The 12,422-nt window shown below is 32.5% G+C and overlaps 1 protein-coding gene across 1 annotated transcript; it reads left to right on the top strand.

The window, feature by feature from the left end:
• The first annotated feature begins 805 nt into the window (after positions 1-805).
• On the top strand, positions 806-4,053 carry LOC131626806 (protein FERTILITY RESTORER RF2, mitochondrial-like). Its single transcript, XM_058897641.1, has 5 exons — positions 806-1,025; positions 2,711-2,773; positions 3,132-3,298; positions 3,476-3,545; positions 3,707-4,053. Exons 2-5 carry the CDS (start codon positions 2,728-2,730, stop codon positions 3,901-3,903), a joined length of 480 nt encoding a protein of 159 aa, XP_058753624.1. The 5' UTR covers positions 806-1,025; positions 2,711-2,727; the 3' UTR covers positions 3,904-4,053.
• Positions 4,054-12,422: the final 8,369 nt, after the last annotated feature.

The raw sequence follows: 12,422 nt of genomic DNA on the forward strand, positions 1-12,422 counted from the left end.
TCTCTTAAGTTCTTTTTTTCCATCTTATTATTTTTATTCTACTGTTCTCTCTTCCAATTACGTTTTTAACGTTTCTCTTCTTATCTAAACTCTCATCTCTTTTGCTCTTTCTTTTTCAACTTCTCTAATATTTCATCTCCTCTTTTTTTCTATTTCATTATAATGTTTTTGATATTATTTTATGCTACTATTTTATATTTTTACTCCACTTTTATTTAATATTATTTTTGTAATAGTAAATGGAAAGTTGTTATCCAAATATGATAAATTTTGTTGTTATTTGATAACGCATAAATGACTAAATACAAAATTATGTTGTCATCTATATGTGTATGTATGGCTCACTAAATTTTTGTAAAAAAAAACCGAACCAACCGAACTAATCCAAACCGCATTGGTTTGGTTTGGTTTGGTTTTATTTCTAAAATCCAACCGAACCGCACACTTTTTTCTCTTGCGATTCGAATGATTTTTTACGTCAAAACCGTCCAAATCGCACCGACACCTCTAATTACAAGTGGTTATATAAAGAATAGACTAGGATTGTCTGTCTATTTAGATACTTTTGAGTGAGTTTTGCTTTTAGTCCCTATGTTTGTGTTTCAATTTTTTTAATACATTTTATCTTTATAAAAAAAAAAAAAAAGTTACTTAGAACTTTGAAGTTTGTGATTCTATCTCCACCCCATCATAATACTAACTTTGTAATTAAAAAAACTAACATCAAATAAATTATTGTTTTAAAATTGAAAACAGATAATACACAAAAGAAATGAAAAATAAATTGAAAAGGATTAAATAGGAGATGTGGTAGCAATTTGCAAGGTCTCTCAGATTTTTCGCCCAACCTGCTTCTTCTATCCATCGTCTTCCTCTTTTTCTTCATCTTCCAAACCATTATTAGGGTTTGAGTTTTCTCTCTCGGAGCCTCAAATTAATCCATAATTGAACCCAATTTCGCAATCTTTTCATACTTTTCGGTTCATATAACTCACCATATCCGAATTCATCGACGGCTCCGTCTGGTACGCCACTTTGTTTTTATTCCTTTCTTTAACTTCACTACATAAAGATTCATTTTTTATGCTTTTTTTTATAGCTCAGTACACTTTGTTGCTATGTTGTTCAGTTATTCCATCTTTGTTTCGGTTATCCACTGGATGCTATGCATGTTGAAGGTTTGAATTTTTTTGTAGTTCGTAGAAATAGGTATAGGGGTTGTGATTTTGCAAGGTTTCCATGAGAAAAAGAGCTTTATGCTGTAACCAAAACATGTGTGAATAGAATTAGAATTGTGTTTGAGATCAAACAGACAAATTTTGTAGTGGCTATGTTCCTTATGCAACACCACTTTTCATTTGACTGGTGTCATGCCATTTGAGGTGGTGTGTAGGAATTATGAAGGGAGGCACAAGGGCGGAGGCCGTAGCACAATAGTTGAGGGATCTTGACAAATCATTACGTCAATTAAGTATAATTTGCAGAAGGCCCGAGATTACATGAAGTGGGCGATTGGGTTTTTCTTAAATTATGACTACATAGGAAGCCGTCCGTGTTGCAAAGGGTTCACCACAAACTGGTACCATGCTTGGCCCAATCCAAGTGAAGGGGATGTGTTAGTGGGTTTGAGCCTTGCTAGACCCAAGATTTGGAGAGTGTATGAGAGAAAGAAGAAAAGAGAGAAATAGTAGTGTCAGCTGTCATGTTAGTTAGAATATTCCCCTAATAAGATGGTAGTAGGGGGAAGGAATCAATGAAAGGTTTAGACTTAGACAATCATTTTGCATTTGTACCTTACGGTTAGGCAGTTAAGAGAATTGTTTTCTCTACTGAGGAGCTTCTACCTCTGGAACTCTCTTCTTGTATTCAGCTCTCACCATTTCATAAAAAAAAAAAATTGATAACTCTGCTCTATCAGCGGGAATTGGGAATTTCCTGTTGGCAAGTAACTGGTAATCTGCCTTGAGCCGCAGAGAGCTTCCTCTCACCCTAAACTTTATTTTGGCTTAGAGAAATTATAGATATTTTATTTGAGATCTAGTCTTGGCTTGTATTTTTTTTTTTCCTTTTAAGTTTTAACATAAAGATGATTGTAGGTGCCTTTTTCTTCACAAAAATTACTCATTAATCATCTTAGACTGGATTTGAACACCAAACATTTAGGCTGATAAATTAAACCACTGCACCAAGAACCAATAGATAAATGATTTGGATAGAAGCATGGTCCTTGATAGAACGTTATGTCGAAAGTTGATCCATGTAGCCGATCCCACTTAGTGGGATAAGGCTTAGTTGTTGTTGTTGTTGTAACTATTTTTCATAGTTAAGTCCGCTACTGACTATGGCATGAATTGGGAATCCCCTGTTGGCAAGCAACTGATAATCTGCCTTGGGCGGTGGAGATCGTTCTCTCATCCTAAAGTTTATTTTCACTTAGAGAAGCTGTAGATATTTTATTCGAGATCTAGTCTTGGCGTGTAGTTTTTCTTTCTTTTTTACATTTGCATCTTGTAGGCCTGTTGGGGAAATAGGTATGACACTCCTTGATTGGGATCTTCTTTTTGTCGGCATTCATTGTTACACAATTTTAACCCACTTTTTAGAACTTGTTATCAATCACATCCTAGTTTTTACATGTTAGATATTATTATCTTTTATTTTCTTCAGTAATAATTTTGTTTTAACTTTAACTTCATTTTTTTAATCGCAGTTCTCTGTCATATACCGATGTTGGCCACTAGTGCAGTTGCATCTTTGCCCAAATTACCACCAGGTAAATAAGAATTTCTGACATTTTTTTTGTATTTCAAATCAGACATTATATTATATTTAGATACATGAAGAGTTTGGCAAAATTATACTTCCCTGTCAATTTATTTTGCATCAGCTTCGTAATACCTGCATAGAGAATTCTTTGAAATCTATGAATGAACATGCAGCTGTACCCCGCTTTACACATAGCTATCCCTTTTAAACTTTATAGGCATGTGACTGTGCAAGCATTGCAGTAAAGTGTTCAGTTAATAATGATACTACCCGAAGAATGGATTGGGCAATCTTGACTGTTAACCTACCTCCCTGCCAATGAATTTGATGTATGCTGTTAATATATTGATCATATTTTTGTATAGTGAGAAGAGGTGGAAACTGCATTGAAGAGAATGTCGGTCCTACAGCTAAATTTTCAAGAGGATTACAGACTGTTAATAACTCGATATCATTGAGTCGCACACAGTTTCCATTTGATAGAAGAACTCGTTCTACTCGGGCAGCAACTATAATATGTGCTGCAGCTTTGGTAATGTTCTTTACTCTTATCTTAATTTTATCATATTTGGTAGTCTACTCTCCTCAACTCTAGATTGCAATATTTTCCAAATCTTATAGTCTATTAGTTTCTGAACTTCGAATACATTATGAAGAACACAATACACTTATAGAATCTCCCCTTCCTAAAATTCTCTGGCACATGCAGGATGCAAGATGTGGTGCAGAGCAAACTCAGACGGTTACTCGAGAGGCTCCGACAATTACTCATCTTCCTGGTAATTGTTGACTGTGGGGATATTATTTGATTTTTATTATTAAAAAAAAAAAAGATATTATTTGTTAAACCATGTATTACTAATAGACTAATAGTGTAATACTAATAGACTCTTCCAAAGGGTGCTCTAATGGCTCATCGAGGTTTAAATTCTACTTTTAGGTAAGGAGAAGTCCCCACAAATCGATGACGGAGGATCTGGATTTCCACCTCGTGATGATGATGATGGCGGGGGAGGAGGTGGAGGTGGAGGCAACTGGTCTGGTGGATTTTTCTTTTTTGGGTTTCTTGCTTTTCTTGGCTTTTTAAAGGACAAAGAAGGTGAAGACGAAGGTTACGGCAACCGAAGAAGGCGGTGATTAATTGGCAGGCGCAAATGTATGCTTTGTTAGAAGATTTTGATGTTGTAATCTTAAATTTCCTTTATCAATATATACGTACGGTAGAATATGTTGATCAACAGGGTATTGTGCTATAAGATGAAGTATCACACTGAACCTTTTTGTTTCTGTGAGTCTGTTAGAAGATTAGAAATATCGTATAGGATTTGGTAATTGATTCAATGATAGAATACCAAGTTATCAAATTTTAGATAAAGGTTATTGAATCACATGGTTCCAACTTCCTACACAAAATCAACCTTGAACGGACTAAGGATGCACTCTCTAAACTGTCAGCTCTATTTTATTCTGGTTTTTTGTTAACGTAGATTTTAACATAAAATTTGTAATTTTTAGGTTTAAAAATGTACAATATCCGCTCCACCCTGATTAGGTATGGCAACGGGTCGGGGACGATTATTACCTTTTTCAAATCCAAACTTGAATCTCTAATCAATTTCGTTCAACGCCTCAAACTCAAACGGGGATGAAGAATTAAAATTCAAACTTGACACAAACGGATTCGGATTAGGTTCGGGTATCCCCGCCCTATCACCATCCATTTAGTGAAATCAAAATTTTTAATAGAAATATTTTTTTTCAAAATTAAATTACTTTATAAATAATAAAATAAAACAATTTCAAAAAAATTCATACATACATTTCAAATATTTTAAATAATAAATACAAATTAAAATATCAAAATTGTAGCCACGTATTTAATATTCTAAATTATTAAAAATATATAATAATATACATAATAAAATAAATGGGGCGGGTTCAGGGTGGGTACAAGTGTCCCAATTACCCGACCCGTCCTCATATTTTGAAATTGGGAAAAATTCAAACTCGAATCCAAATTCAGTCAAAGCAGGTGTCATACCCCAATTTTTGACCCTAAGATCATACATCATTTGCATTTCAATCGTCAATCAAGATCACAATCATGAGATTTCATTTTTTTTGTGTTATGCTCACTTCGCCTCTGAGGGGAACCATCAAGCACCTATGTTTATTTAATTTGTTTTATACTAACCAAAATCCAAAAATATATTTTGTTTCTTTTGTTTGTGTTTTACAGGTAAGAGATCGAGCAAAAATCAAAACAGTGCAAGAAAAAGAATTTTTGAAAATTTCACTATGGAAATCGATTTACCCATGTAGGAAATTGATTTCCTAGGACGAAATTTGAAAAAAAGTGGGAAGCATGACATCATTTTGGCACCAAACACATTTTTCTTGATTATTCTTTACCATTTACCAATATTTCACCTCACCACAAATTAACTTCTTTCATTAACCTCACTTTAACCCCACTTTATCAAGTTAAACACAAATTAATTATCAATTGAACAATTACTAAATTACCCACACCTCTCTTTCCAATTCTATAAATAGAGGCCTTCACCTCTTCATTTGAGAAGCTTGAATAGCCAAATAAACTCTTGCAATTTCTCTCCTCATCCCTACCAAATTCACTCAAAGCTCTCTTTTCTTTCATAAAGTTAGTGAGTTACATCTTGAACCTCACTAACTTTGAGCTAAACCATCATCCATCTCTCTTTTTCTTCAATTGTTGCTAGATCAAGACTTGTGTTGGTGTGTTCTTGAAGTGGATCCAAATTTGTGCAAGATTTGGTAAATTTCTACATCCTTTTTCATCTTTCACAATGTGATTCTTTTGTGCTTGTGTGTGATGCATCATTGATGCTATATTGGTGACATTTGGTGAAGATTTGATGAAAAATTTGTGCACATTGATATATGAGATCATAAGGTGTTTGTGTTTTTGCTTAAACAAGATTTTTTGCGTCAGATGTGAAAACTGCACTCAGGAAATCGATATCTTGCAGAGGTAAATCGATTTCCATACTCAGGAAATTGATTTCCTGCAGAGGTAAATCTATTTCCTGGCAGCTTTTTTTGTTTTTTTTTTTTGCTTTTTTAAGCTTGTTTTGCCATTCTTCTTCATGTACTTCATTAATATCATTGGATCTAGGATGTTGATAGGTTTGAAATGACCAAATTCATAATATTAGATCAATGATATTAATGATAGTGTGACTGATTTTATTTTATGCATTTTATTCTTCTCCTCCTTCCTTTTTTCTTTTGATCGATGAAAGTCTTAATACCATGAGAATTCTTATGGATTCTTGGTAAAGACAAGATCGCTACCTATTTTCTTTTTGTGCGGTATTGCTTTCGGAGAGTGATCTATATATTGCTTCTCTCGCATGCATTAGAAAATAAAGTTTTGACTGGCCTCGTTGTAGGGTGATTTCTACATAAATCACTTGGCGATTTGATTAACATAGCGTAATATTTCGTGTCCCGAATAAAAAAGATCAAACATGGAAGAGAATTGTATGCGGTTGATTTAAGACTTATGGAATTTTATCGTGTAGTCGCTATGATTTTATCAAGCTTCTGATAAAGTTCCATTGAATTTAAATCCGAGAACATCCTTCACTCACCATTGATCTTTATTACTAACTTTGATAACATACTTGACAAGTTTCAAGATGGTTATCTTTAACATCTAACAATTGACTCTAATTTCCGCACTTTACTATATTGCTCTTTATTTCTCGCTTTATGTTTTATTTTATCATGTCATCATGTTTATGTTTCCGCCATTTTCTCTTTGTCCATTTGGACGTTTATATTCCGCTATTTTCTTTTTGTTCACTTGGACCATACTCTATTTTTGTGCTAAAACACTAATAAATAACTAAAATCTAAAAAACACATAAGGCTCTCTATGGACTATTGGTTACTATCCCGAGCATTTTGGAGACTTGGACTTTTTGACCTAGTACCTCTAGACCCTATTATTCTGTTGTTACTCTGTCATTATTCTGTCTGTCTGGCATTGGATTGGTGTCTGTTTGTGTGTGTAGGTATTTCCCCGAAAGCCCTTGATGGTTAATTCCAAGGCGTCATGATAAGGATTTTACCCGAAAACAACTGTTACTCTTCCCGATTTTTGTCAGAATTTTAATATGCTCAATGCAAAGTGGTGCTAAAGATAATAAGTTCATCTGGATCCCCAAGTGGTAATGCGTTGGTTTAGTGTTGGTAGTCTAAAGGATGGGAAATCTACCTTGACTCTTAATGTCAAGTGTTGGCTTCTTTTTGGTTAGATCGTTCTTTCCTTAGCTTTTATTTTATGCACTAGGATGGCCTCTTCATCTCCTCCCCTTCTTATATTTTTAAAATCTTCTTCCTTTTTTCAAAATCTTCTTATGTTTGCAACTCTTTTAAAATCTTTTCTTTTAAAAATATCTTTTGCCCTTAGTGGCTTTTCTTCAAAAGTTTAGACACGATTAATTGTTGTAGTGAGTTGCAATACCCCACGATTTTGAGATTGATTGATATGATAGAATCTTTTCCACGTGAGAGAGCTAGTGGCACACTCGTTGATTTTCATCCAAGTTGGAGCCCTTCTTTCATTTGTGATGCAAAGAATCCATTTGTTCTCATGATCAAGATCAATGGCTGAGTATTCTCTCCGACAACGATAAAGTGTTTATTCCTTTTAAAAATCTTTTCCCCTTTTAATCGGAACTATATTAGCTCTGACTTCTCCATTGTACCGAGGAGGTATGTAGGCACAAGGCTCAATGTGTTGTCGAGCTTATTTTAAAAATAAAACAAACCCTTTTTTAGCACACACAACACAGATTTTCAAAAAAGTTCCTGTGGAGTACCACATATATGAGGGGTGCTTAAAACCTTCCCCTTGTATAATCAACACCCGTACCTAAGATCTCTTTTTGTTTTAAAAACAAACTTTGGGTTTTATTCGTTCTTTTCCCTTTTCCTTTGGAAATAATAAAGCGCGGTGGCGACTTTCACTAAAATATTGAGTCGAGTCAATCTAATGGCTTCGATATCAGAACGTCCCCGCTACAGCAGGTTTTTTCCGTCAACTTCAGGACAGGTTCTGGTGGGTACCTGCGGGTACCTGCGGGTACGGGTTGTGTTGCCATGCCTAGTCCTGACTTTATTTTTTTTTTGCATGGTGGACAAAGATTTTAAACCCTCAAATATGTTTGCTCGGTCCCCTTTTTTGTGGATTTTTGCAGGAGAAATTTAAACGGGACGTGCATGCCTATTTGTCAATCCTAACCGTAGGAGATATTTTAGAAATAAATTGGATTATTTAATTTGCATAGATTATAGGTCAACCAATGGCTCTGTTTTATATATATATATATATATATATATATATATATATATATATATATATATATATATATATATATATATATATATATATATATATATATATATATATATATATATATATATATATATATATATATATATATATATAATTATGATTTATTATAGCGTTTATGATTTTTAGCTCATACTCAGCTCATTTCACTATAATTATAAAACGCCAACACTTCTTTTTACTATGATTTTTTTTGTTTTGTTGAAATACTATGATGTTTTTAGTGTAAATAAAAGATCTTTTATCGTTATTTTTCATTTATATCAAGAATAAATTTGATATTATGAATTTATCTCTTTAAAAGAAATCTACATATTTATTGTCAATAGATCTCAATGAATATGACTTCTGGATTAATTTTATGCAAAATAAATACAGTTCTCTTATATTTCAAATTAGGACTGGCAATGAAACAAAATAATTCAAAAATAGTTTGAAACTTGATTCAAAAATTAAATCGTTGAATTAGGTTCATGAACCAAATGAGCTGAGTATGAGCTCAAAACTAAGTTCGTTAACTAAATGAGCTGAACTTGAACTATACATAGTTCGACTCGTTAGATTCATGAGTCAATTCGATTATATATGAGATAGATTATATTGTCTTTTAAGAATAGGTTTAAAGATTTTCTCTAAATCTTAGTATCATATTATATTTTAATCTAACAATTTTAATTGATAATTTATATTCTCAAGTGAGCAAAATATTTTTACAAATAATTATACAAATAAAATTAACATCGTATAAATTTCAATCTTATAACTTTTATTTTATTTTTATATTTTATATTTAAAAAATTTTAATTTAAAATGCCATATATATATATATATATATATAGACTTTAAAAAATTACTTTTAAACCCGTGAAATAAGCGAGTTGAACTTAACAAGATAAACCTAACGAGTTGAACCGAGATGTTAGTGAAATTCTAACAAGTCGAGTTAGAGCTGAAAAAAAGTTCGTGATGAACTCGAACTCAAACTCGGCCAATTCTTAACGAGTCGAGCTTGAGCTGAAAAAAAGTTCGTCATGAACTCGAACTCGAACACGGCCAATTCTTAACGAGTCGATAATCATTTTAGCTCCATAATCTTTTTGGCTAGTACGTGTTTCGAGTAGATAACGAACATCAAATGAAAAATAACAGACAAACATAGTTAACAAACATCAGATGACAAACAACAAACAAGCATAAATAATACTCTGAACACATGAAAACTTAGGCACTACTAGAAGACTCTGGACGAATCAGACACTTCATTATGTAGTCAACGGATCTTTGGATCTACGCATCCAATTATATCAGACCTTTAGTTATCCTTCGGCGAAATGATTTTCACATGGCCTTCACATCTTCATCATTCTTCAACTCAATTAAGTTGTATTTCACCTTCCATTTGTATCAATTCATTCCTCCCGAAACTCGATCTTTGTCACCCTTCTGTTATCGGAATCAGGCAGCAAATTGTTCAACGTTTCCTTCAAGGTGGCAAAGGATTCAGGCCCATCTGGAATCTTGGTTTGAACAATAGGGTTGCGGCCATTGAAATACACTTCTACATTGATAAAATACTGAGGAAGAGGCATTTTGTTGAAATGGTGTGTTATCACATAACCCGAACACCCCTATTTATATAAATGGTGGTGCATTCTAGACCATACAAATGTGTCGGTGCAATCAGGACCCTCCAAAAGTGTCGGCAAAATCTCAACCATTTAAAAAACAAAAAATTGAAACATACCGGAAATTTATTTTAGTTGAAATTTCCGGTATACCGAAAATTTGAAAATTCTGGTATACCTGAAATTTCAATATTCCGGTATACCGAAAATTTCAAATAAACTAAATTTCCGATATGGTGTAGCGGAAATTCCAAATTAACTGAATTTTTGATATTTCGTACCGGAAATTTTGTGATGCATACCGGAAATTTGTTTCGGAAATTCTTTGTTTTTCACATTTTTAATAAGGGATAAAATTGGATTAAAAAAATTGGGGGGTGGCAAGTTAATTTCTCCAATTCATGCTACTCCTTTTGTCCCACGATGAGTGGTCCAACATACTATTTTACATAGATTAAAAAATATATAAAAGAGAGAATAAGAGTTTTACTACAGTACCCTTATCATGTATTAGAAATGATACAATTTTTATTAATTAGAGAGTACAGTTGAAAAAAGTGTAATGAAAATTGAAACGAGTCATTCATTTAGGGACACTATTTTATTTTAAATTGATCAATCATTGTGGTACAGAGGGAGTAAAATAACACACTGATATCATGCAACACCTTATTCATATCAGTATTAAACAATTTCCATTTCAATCAATTAATATTGCTATGCACTCAACTGATAAGAGTTCAAAATATCAAAATCTTACAACTTACAACTTATGATAGCTTAGAAATAGGGATGACAATTTTACCCATCTCTGATGGGTACCCTCAAAAATATCCACAACGGGTGGGTAAAAAACCACAAAAATGGGTACGAACAAGGACTCTGGTAAATACCCTTTAAAATAAGTGGATATGGATATGGGTATGGGTACTTTAGCACCCAGCCTGCCCCATATTCATTCAATATATATTTATATAAAATTATTATGTACACATGTTAACTTATCAATTATATTGAATTCATCACTATTAAACATGCACTCATTTTAAAATAAATGTTTGTTTATTTATTAACTCAAGAATAACATCCTTGAAATGTTTTTAAAGTTGTTGAAAAGATTTAAAATAATATGATAAATTATAGACAAAATACCTTTTTTTAGTCTCGTAAGTTAACCTCGTGGTTCATTTTGGTTCTTAACTTCAAAAGGTTTCATATTGGTTCTTACATCTACGAAAGATACCATTTTAGTCATTTTTGTCATATTAGCAACTGACTTAGCGACTAATTTTTGAGTTTCTCTGTTGCTAATTAGACGAAAAGGACCAACATGATACATTTTGAAGAGTAAGAGACCAATATGAAATTTTTAGAAGTTAACGGATCAAAATGGGCCCCGAGATTAACATACGGGACAAAAAGAGTATTTTGTCTAAATTATAATTGATCTATTTTTATTAGAAATGCAGGTAAAGTGAAATGGGTATGGGTACTTAGGTATCCATAGGATACGGGTACAAACATTGATGCTCATGTGAGTAAGGGCTTGGGATGGGGATTTTTTCAAACTGCAGCTATGAGGATAGGTATTATAGTATCATGCTCAAACCCTGTCCATTGCATCCCTACTTAGAAACTATTAATTTTGGTGAAAAAATTGTATATGCAGCGGTTGTGAATAATTCAAAAAATAAGATTTCAAAAAAGAAAAAGAGGATGAAGCCATCATTTAAACATAATATTTCAAAGTATATATTTAATGGTTGAGGTTGCTAAAAAAATATTATTATTATTACATTTAAATTGACATTGACCTATTTATATAGATAAAGTGTTAAGAAATATCTCTCGAAAGTTGTTGCGACATTCTTCCTCAATTATCTACTGGTGCGTTATTTTTGAAAAGATTTATTTTGGTGCTTGATTCTAAATTTATTACATAAAAAATTTATTTCATTCAAGATTCTAATTATTTGTTTTGAAAAGATTTCTATAAAAAAATATTTAATTATCAGATGTTTGAGAAGATTTTTTTTAATTTGATTTAAATAAAATTGAATTTGTTTAAGATTGGATTTGCTTTGAACATTAAACTTTTTTTATGAGCAACACACCTTGAAAGACACCACGTACTCACTCAAAACTTTAAGGTGATAGACGTATGGGTTTTGTCATTTATAAAGTGCCAAATCTCTACTTTTTTAATCAATGTGAGACTTCCCATCACTTTCAACTCACTTGTTTTCCTCAACATATCTAAACTTTGTTGGTAAAAATAATTGATAGTTAATAAGTTAATTGATAGTTTGTAGTTGATGAATGATAGTTGATAGTTTATAATGGGTGATTGATATCTCATAGTTGATGATTGGCGGTTGATAAGTTAATTGAAGTGTTTGATAATATAGCGGTTCAAGTAACTCATAAATGTAAAATGACATAAAAGAAGATTTTTTAATTAATAACATAGTGATTATATAATTTTTGTATATTGTTATTGATCTTACCGGGATTAGAATGTAAACGTGGCCGGCGGACCTCGTGGACTTGATGAATTCAAGGGAGGAGAGGTACCTGCAGACACTCTGAAGCTCAAGTAAGAACGGGTGAAGAGGTAGAGAGTAAGG

Source organism: Vicia villosa, unplaced genomic scaffold (assembly GCF_029867415.1).
Source record: "Vicia villosa cultivar HV-30 ecotype Madison, WI unplaced genomic scaffold, Vvil1.0 ctg.000325F_1_1, whole genome shotgun sequence".
NCBI classification, from domain to species: Eukaryota; Viridiplantae; Streptophyta; class Magnoliopsida; order Fabales; family Fabaceae; genus Vicia; species Vicia villosa.

What these genes read in the sequence shown, in the direction of transcription:
- LOC131626806 (XM_058897641.1), top strand. Translation starts at nt 2,728, where the DNA reads ATGTTGGCCACTAGTGCAGTTGCATCTTTGCCCAAATTACCACCAG. An exon ending in TAATATGTGCTGCAGCTTTG is followed by an intron (nt 3,299 to 3,475) that starts GTAATGTTCTTT and finishes TGGCACATGCAG; the next exon opens with GATGCAAGATGTGGTGCAGA. An exon ending in GACAATTACTCATCTTCCTG is followed by an intron (nt 3,546 to 3,706) that starts GTAATTGTTGAC and finishes TTCTACTTTTAG; the next exon opens with GTAAGGAGAAGTCCCCACAA.